Genomic DNA, 8,871 nt, shown 5'->3' with positions numbered 1-8,871 from the left:
ATCAAACCATTTGAAAAGTTAAGTAAGTTTGTAAATTTAGAAGAGAAAGTACATAGTAGTTGAGTTGTTAGGCCTAGTTGTTGAAAACGGCTTCATTGTAATTTCTACAATGTGTCATTGGAGGTCGCTATTTATGAAACAGGGCTCTCTTAAAATCCCGCGATAGGTCAATTGCTACAGCATGATGGCTCAGGCTCGCGATTTTTGGAAGACTCCCTATGTTGCTGCTTCCTGTACCGAAACCCCGAATTCCGTCTCCGCAACCAAGCTTCACACCCCGGCCCCATACAAGGGAAGGTCTACCGGTGTACCCCTTTCACTTTCGAAGGCCAGTCATCCTCCGTCAGTGACCAGTCATCCCTGTCAACCACCGCCGTTGTACTTTTCGCGAGACTTGAGTGGCGAGGGCCGCTCTGATTTGAGGAAAGCAGCACACGATTTTCGTAGGGGAGGTGGTGCTAGCTGGACAAGAAGCGAAAGGAACAGTAATGTGTACAAATATAGTGTACTGTTATAGCTAGTTTGTTTTTGAAATATTCCTTACTCGTTAGCGATCTAAATAGTAAAATGCACCTGACCTGATGGTGACGTGTATGTGTGATTGTCCTTACAAACATCATCTATCTGTCATGCTCGCAAAGTAACTAGTTGGCGAAGCCACTAACAGCAAGCAACATTTACCCCTGTTGCTGTTTTAGAACAACTTTGAATTATCAGTCCATTGTACTGATTTGCGTCGGAAAGTCGTCCAGGGCACTGTAAAAGATTTCGATATGGCTCCGAAGAGAAGACCCGTTCCCCTAAATATCACGCCCATTGGAGAGGGGCAGTCCATCTCCACAACCATCGATGCTGCGTCCGAGTGAGTACTCGCGAGGGCCGAGAGTATGTCTATTGTGTACTATACTGATATTGGGCAAATTCTGGTTCTGGGGACTAGATGCACAATTTTGTTCCAGCCTAACACCAACCTAAGTAACACTAGACTAACACACCTGATTCAAACCAATCATGGCCTCAGTGATTAGTCGTATCCATGTGCACCCCAATGTCCCCAGGACCAGGATTGAAAATATGTTTGTTTAATATTGATCTGTGCCACGCTCACTCAATGCATTGCCACTTCTCAGAGCCAATCTGGAGGCCTTACAGAAGAAGCTAGGAGAGCTAGATTTGGACGAACAGCAGAGGAAACGTCTGGAGGCTTTCCTCACCCAGAAAGCCCAAGTGGGCGAGCTGAAAGATGATGATTTCCACCCCATATGTGAGCTGGGCGCTGGCAACGGTGGAGTGGTCAACAAGGTCCGCCACAAACCCTCCAGACTGGTCATGGCCCGAAAGGTGAGTCTACCCTTGTATCTACTTTTGACATTTCTCACTAAACTCAGTTGTAGATCCACACTACACTACTAGCCTTGTGTGCCAGGCTTCTAGGCTGAGACATACAGCCGTTGAGTCAGCTCTCCCTCTCACTCCACACACACGTCTGTTTAATTCTGGTTTATGGCTCTGAAACTGATAAATGTATTCTAGATGAGCACTTGATTATTCTTATGTTGCTCTCATCTGATCCTCTCCTCCACAGCTCATCCACCTGGAGATTAAGCCTGCCATCAGGAACCAGATCATCAGAGAGCTGCAGGTGCTGCATGAGTGCAACTCTCCCTACATCGTGGGCTTCTACGGGGCCTTCTACAGCGATGGAGAGATCAGTATCTGTATGGAGCACATGGTGAGCTTCTGAGAGAGACCGGGTTTGAGTTGAGGGGGTGGGTCGGTCGTAGGACAAACATTGTGCTGGAATGATGCCACTTGTCTTAAAACAACTGTGTGTCTGTGGCAAAAAGACTGATGTGTGAATTAGAATTTTGGCTGAGAGTATGAACATTTGTTTGTGGTTTTGAGACTGCAATGGTGCTTATTACAGGACCTGTGGCATAACACTAACAAACCAGTTGTAACTTTGTTTTAACAAGTTAAAATGTTGCAGTGGTTGTTATGATATATCTTAATCATGTCATGCACCTGGAGCAATTGTGCATTACAGTATGACAAAACAATACAGAATGCAGACCATGTAGACATTAAACCGAAGACTGTTGGGTACAGGATGGAGGCTCTCTGGATCAGGTGCTTAAGGAAGCCAGGAGAATCCCTGAGGAGCTCCTGGGCAAAGTCAGCATAGCTGTGAGTATTACTCCACTTAATTAATTAAGATTTCAATTAATTATTTGTGCTTAATTGGTGGTGCTTGCTTTCATTTGGTATTTTTTCATAAATACCCAAGGTATGTTTATTCTGAATAGATGAGTTTTACAAATTTATTGTTGCTCTAAACGCAACAACTTCACAGTTAGTCACAAGTGTGATCAAATCCACTCTGTTCCTTTCCCTTGTGGTTAAGGAGTTTTTTGTTTCTCAATGGACTGCTTTTTCTCCTGTCATTGTGATAATCATGAGGCAGGATCCTCAACGTGCAAGGCCTTCTCACTGTTCTCACCATTAACACTGTCTGCGTCAGTGCGTGTTTTGATGTGATATCCTGTATGGACTAAACTATGGACCCAGGCAGGGTAAAACATCTCAGAGCTGGTCTTTGTGTAGGATTTCAGGTCCAGGAAGTGTGGATGATGATACACTGTCAAGAGTATGTTGTGTTAAATAAAACGTTTGCATATCACTCTTAAAGGTACTCAGAGGACTTGCCTATCTGCGGGAGAAGCACCAGATCATGCACAGAGGTAAGAGACAGCTCTCTATTATGTTTTTGTGCATATAAACTATAAGATTTGAGACCCTGGGTGTAGTGTTTATTTGGACAGAGTGAATTAATGTGAGGTCCATAGTGTGTTTGGGTGTATCTGGAGTTGAGGGGATGTAACCTACTGTACCCTATTGGTTTAACGTTTTTGGTGTATAGTGTGGTTTTGGAGCTGACGGCGGTGGTGGAGTGTTTTGAGCTGAGGGTCGTGGTTTACATTGTTTTGAGTTAAGGGCCCTGGTTTGTGGTGTTGTATGTGGAGCCGATGGGTGGGCTCTGGTGTGTCGTGGTATGGTGTTGTTCTGGAGATGAGGGCCATGATGTGTTGTGGCAGGGCTGAGGCAGAGCTGTCTGGGAGCCCAGGCGGTAATTACAGGCTCTCAGATGTGATTACATGGCAGCCGCGCCCTGCAGCCCCCTCTCTCCCTCTCTCATACTCGCCCCTGTGTCTCCTCTGAAGTGGGAGGGGTCACCACAGAGGATGGATGTCAGGTCTACAACCCCATTATTCCGTTTATTTTTTCCAGACTGTTTGTGACTAGGGGGATTGAGGAGGATTTGGCTTGTTTGTATGGTCTCAACTGCAACGGTAGTGTTCAGCGCTAGCTACCAGAATTGGAGTGGCTTTGTGAAATGTGTCAGTGTTGAGGTGTCTGGCATGGTAGAGGGGCTTGGACAGGGGGACGTGGTGAAGGGGCAGCTGGTGCTGCTGGGTCTGGGACCTCGGCCTTCTCGCTCTCTGGGACCTCAGCCCTCTCACTCTGGGACCTCACCTGTCGTCCCTCCCTGCTCTGCTCTGACACGCAGACGTCAAGCCCTCCAACATCCTGGTGAACTCGCGTGGGGAGATCAAGCTGTGTGACTTTGGCGTGAGTGGCCAGCTCATCGACTCCATGGCCAACTCCTTCGTGGGAACGCGCTCCTACATGTCGGTGAGTCAGCTTTCCCTCTCCCTCCCTGCCCAGGCCGCCCTGCCAAGAGCTGAGGCCATGCCCAGGAGTGGGGCATGGAGGCAGGCGCTGCCAGCCCTGCCCCTCCCCTCAGACACCTGGAGGGCGCGGTGCACAGAGCCGACCTCCCTGCCTGCCCACTTGGCCCGCTCTGTCTGCGTGTGACGTACGTGTGTGTTCCTCAACAGCCGGAGAGACTGCAGGGCACACACTACTCGGTGCAGTCGGACGTGTGGAGCATGGGCCTGTCCCTGGTGGAGCTGGCCATCGGCCGCTACCCCATCCCCCCGCCTGACGCCAAGGAGCTGGAGGCCATCTTTGGCCGGCCCGTACAGGACGGAGCCGAGGGGGAACCACACACCATCTCCAACCGCCTCCCCAGACCACCTGGAGGACGACCAGTCAGCGGTGAGAACTGACCTGAATCCCCTCCTCCTCCCACATGATAATACAATGTAGATGATATTAGTGCTTTTCAAACAGATTTCTTTTTGCTTTTCAATAAAAAGTAACTGGAATCAAAAAGAATAGAACAATTTTTGAAATTATTTTATTTATGATATCTAAATATCTCTCCATATTCTCCTCTTCCTCAGGACATGGGATGGACAGTCGACCTGCCATGGCTATATTTGAGCTGCTGGACTACATTGTCAATGAGGTCAGATGAACTGCTGACTCCACATATTATTCTCCTTATTACCAATTCTCCTTGTCTGTGTGCTCTGGTGATTTTTAAATAACATTTGTTGTCTTACACACCTTTTCCTCATTCCCAGCCTCCTCCCAGGCTGCCACTTGGTGTTTTCACCAACGATTTCAACGAGTTTGTGACAAAATGGTGAGCCCAAGGATTGATCATATAAGAATAGTACCAATTACCTCAGCACCTTTTATCGACAGCATAGAATCCCCAGTTGTTTTACAATGACTTTTCTCTGTTTGGTGGCTGTGTGTAGACTCAACACACGTCTTAGGACTCTTGAGAATGATTTAGGCCACGTCAGCAGAATGAGATTTATTGTGCAGCTTAACCAAACTCAATAAACTTCTGGAGTGTTTAGAGAGAAACATCTTCCATAGTGGAGAAAGCGTTCCTTTAATTCTTCTTTGGTGGGGGGGGGGGGGTTCTAATGATTTCTCGGGAGTCATGGAGATGATCAAATGTTTGTGTTAATAGTCTGATCAAGAATCCAGCAGAGCGAGCTGACCTGAAGATGCTGATGGTGAGTAGCTATTAACTGTTGACTGTTATTTGAAGTGCATCTATGGACAGTGAGGGAAAAAAGTATTTGATCCCCTGCTGATTTTGTAAGTTTGCCCACTGACAAAGAAATTATCAGTCTATAATTTTCATGGTAGATTTATTTGAACAGTGAGAGACAGAATAACAACAACAAAATCCAGACAAACGCATGTCAAAAATGTTATAAATTGATTTGCATTTTAATGAGGGAAATAAGTATTTGACCCCCTCTCAATCAGAAAGATTTCTGGCTCCCAGGTGTCTTTTATACAGGTAATGAGCTGAGATTAGGAGCACACTCTTAAAGGGAGTGCTCCTAATCTCAGCTTGTTACCTGTATAAAAGACACCTGTCCACAGAAGCAATCAATCAATCAGATTCCAAACTCTCCACCATGGCCAAGACCAAAGAGCTCTCCAAGGATGTCAGGGACAAGATTGTAGACCTACACAAGGCTGGAATGGGCTACAAGACCATCGCCAAGCAGCTTGGTGAGAAGGTGACAACAGTTGGTGCGATTATTTGCAAATGGAAGAAACACAAAAGAACTGTCAATCTCCCTCGGCCTGGGGCTCCATGCAAGATCTCTCCTCGTGGAGTTGCAATGATCATGAGAACGGTGAGGAATCAGCCCAGAACTACACGGGAGGATCTTGTCAATGATCTCAAGGCAGCTGGGACCATAGTCACCAAGAAAACAATTGGTAACACACTACGCCGTGAAGGACTGAAATCCTGCAGCGCCCGCAGGGTCCCCCTGCTCAAGAAAGCACATATACATGCCCGTCTGAAGTTTGCCAATGAACATCTGAATGATTCAGAGGAGAACTGGGTGAAAGTGTTGTGGTCAGATGAGACCAAAATCGAGCTCTTTGGCATCAACTCAACTCGCCGTGTTTGGAGGAGGAGGAATGCTGCCTATGACCCCAAGAACACCATCCACACCGTCAAACATGGAGGTGGAAACATTTTGCTTTGGGGGTGTTTTTCTGCTAAGGGGACAGGACAACTTCACTGCATCAAAGGGACGATGGACGGGGCCATGTACCGTCAAATCTTGGGTGAGAACCTTCCCTCAGCCAGGGCATTGAAAATGGGTCGTGGATGGGTATTCCAGCATGACAATGACCCAAAACACACGGCCAAGGCAACAAAGGAGTGGCTCAAGAAGAAGCACATTAAGGTCCTGGAGTGGCCTAGCCAGTCTCCAGACCTTAATCCCATAGAAAATCTGTGGAGGGAGCTGAAGTTTCGAGTTGCCAAACGTCAGCCTCGAAACCTTAATGACTTGGAGAAGATCTGCAAAGAGGAGTGGGACAAAATCCCTCCTGAGATGTGTGCAAACCTGGTGGCCAACTACAAGAAACGTCTGACCTCTGTGATTGCCAACAAGGGTTTTGCCACTAAGTCATAATAATAATAATAATAATATGCCATTTAGCAGACGCTTTTATCCAAAGCGACTTAGTCATGCGTGCATACATTTTTGTGTATGGGTGGTCCCGGGGATTGAACCCACTACCTTGGCGTTACAAGCGCCGTGCTCTACCAGCTGAGCTACAGAGGACCACAAGTCATGTTTTGCAGAGGGGGTCAAATACTTATTTCCCTAATTAAATTGCAAATCAATTTATAACGTTTTTGACCTGTATTTTTCAGGATTTTGTTGTTGTTATTCTGTCTCTCACTGTTCAAATAAACCTACCATTAAAATTATAGACTGATCATGTCAGTGGGCAGTGGGCAAACGTACAAAATCAGCAGGGGATCAAATACCTTTTTCCCTCACTGTAGTTGGACAGTTCAGCTCTGTTTGTTCATTGGTCCTCTGTAGCTCATGGTCCTCTAGCTCAGTTGGTAGAGCATGGCGCTTGCAACTTCATGATAATGGGTTTGATTCCCGGGACCACCCGTACGTGAAATGTATGCACAAATTAATAAAAGCGTCTCCTAAATGACGTATTCTACTATATTTATTATATAATTGAGGTTTGTAACCACATTTTGTAGTTTGCAAATTGGCTATGTTCCCTACTGTACATGCCCTTTCGATATCAGCCATGGACTAATATTGATGTGTTAACTAACATGCGTTTACTGTTTGTTATTGTTTAGAACCACACGTTTATCAAGCGTGCTGAGGTGGAGGAGGTGGACTTTGCTGGCTGGATGTGTAAAACCATGGGCCTCAACCAACCCAGCACCCCCACCCGTGGTAGTGAATGAGCAGCCCAATGCCAAGCTGCTTCCCACACCAGGATCCCCGGTGTCTCATTGTCACACACACTTTGACACCCCTTTCATCTTGCTCTTAAGAGGTTTCAGCTCTTTCTTAAGTATACTTATCATCAACAGGGCCCATTTACTCATTGTATGACCACATATTTCCCCATACCAGTGTCAGGGTAGATCCATACACATCATGCTATTTTCTCCTATCATCTTATTAAAGATCAGGTATAAAGCATGGAAGGACTGCCAGTTTATCATTTCATGAATTGCCATTGATATCATCTTACCACTTTTGTATTGATACATTCTGTATTATGTTCTATGGTGTGAGAGTTGTTCATGGTTTGTGCAACAGCATATTGATGTAGGCTGTAGAGGGGCTATCTTTGACAATGAAAAAGTGTCCATGACAGAAATCAAGTTAAGTGCTTTGAAGGTACAGGAGGGCTGCAAACCAAAGAAGGTTCTCATCATGACTAATGTTTTGGATATAATGCCTGATCAAAGTACCTCGTTTTGTACATTCATGACCAGTACAGTTTTGAGAGAGGAGTACTTTGAATGTTGACATTTTGATTTGATTATAATGGTAATTAAACACATCAAATGTGCTCATTTTACAAAATGGCATGATTTACCATTTTATATTTTCCAGACACCCGAGATCATGTTTTTTTTTTTTTTTTAACGTGTATTTGTATCAACTGCCAGGAACGCTCGTGTCAAGTTAGAATCTCTCTAACCTTGACTACAGATGCTCTGAAGGGTTCTGATTTTTTGCCAGTCTACTCAACTTATTCCCCCGAGTGTTTCGGTTCTGCTCCACTGTTTTGCTTTGCGTGAGTAAGTGTAACCTACGCTCCAAGCTTTCTCTTTGTGAAGTCCCAGCGTGGTTGTAACATGTATTAGCCTGTCGTCTATAAGAGCCCATGTATTCTCTGCTGGCTGATTTTATAATTCCCAACAGACTTGCATTTGTTGGTAACAAAGTGGATGCATTGTAGCCTGTAGGTGTATAAAGCTATAAACAGTACGCAAGTACTATTTAGCAGTCTTAAAAATGTTTTTGACTCGTTTAAAGGTAAATGGAAGAGATGTCATTTTATTTTAAGAAAATGTGTTGGATACGGTTATAATGTAAAAATAAAACTTTGTGAATGTTTATGGCAATTTGTTTTTATGTGGGAGGATTTTGTGGTTAGTAATATAAAAAATATTGGAAGAACTGAATGGCGTTGCCCTCTTGCAGGAGCGTTCCTTTAGATGAGACGTGTAGAAAGCACTCCGAGGACCCTACCTGAGGCTTACGGGGAAAGATTGGAGGTAACAAGTCCCAAAGGATGTTCTTTACTCAGGTTATAACATGCTACACATCCTCTAAGGCAGATCTATGCGGAATGTGCAACATATTTCCCAAGTATCTACATACTATTACAATAGCTTTCACCCAGATAACTGCTTTGGATACTTCTATTAAAACTACTTCTATGATATTTATCTCAGCATTGTTCTTCAGTATAGTTTGACTAAAGTTTCTCTCGCCTTTGGCCTGAATTAAATCAAAACCATGGCTCAGCCACAAATGACAAAAGCAGAGTTGTTGGTGGGTGTCTGTGGTGGGGGGAGCACTAGTTTATATTGGACTGTGAAGACTGTTGTAATAAACATGGCTGACCTCTGGA

The 8,871-nt window shown here is 45.1% G+C and overlaps 1 protein-coding gene across 1 annotated transcript; it reads left to right on the top strand.

Moving 5' to 3' along the window:
* The first annotated feature begins 186 nt into the window (after positions 1 to 186).
* Positions 187 to 8,351, top strand: LOC311131181 (dual specificity mitogen-activated protein kinase kinase 2-like). Its single transcript, XM_084164027.1, has 11 exons — positions 187 to 862; positions 1,131 to 1,341; positions 1,586 to 1,732; positions 2,110 to 2,187; positions 2,690 to 2,741; positions 3,569 to 3,693; positions 3,900 to 4,119; positions 4,308 to 4,372; positions 4,491 to 4,552; positions 4,892 to 4,937; positions 7,073 to 8,351. Exons 1-11 carry the CDS (start codon positions 774 to 776, stop codon positions 7,181 to 7,183), a joined length of 1,206 nt encoding a protein of 401 aa, XP_084020153.1. The 5' UTR covers positions 187 to 773; the 3' UTR covers positions 7,184 to 8,351.
* The last annotated feature ends 520 nt before the right edge of the window (positions 8,352 to 8,871 follow it).

This window comes from Coregonus lavaretus, assembly GCF_964263955.1.
Source record: "Coregonus lavaretus genome assembly, chromosome: 6".
In the NCBI taxonomy this organism is placed as follows: Eukaryota; Metazoa; Chordata; class Actinopteri; order Salmoniformes; family Salmonidae; genus Coregonus; species Coregonus lavaretus.
This window is presented reverse-complemented; position numbering and strand designations above follow the sequence as displayed.

Coding starts and splice junctions, on each gene's coding strand:
- LOC311131181 (XM_084164027.1), top strand. CDS start 774: ATGGCTCCGAAGAGAAGACCCGTTCCCCTAAATATCACGCCCATTGGA. Junction 1,733..2,109: donor GTATCTGTATGGAGCACATG/GTGAGCTTCTGA, acceptor TGTTGGGTACAG/GATGGAGGCTCTCTGGATCA. Junction 4,938..7,072: donor CTGACCTGAAGATGCTGATG/GTGAGTAGCTAT, acceptor GTTATTGTTTAG/AACCACACGTTTATCAAGCG.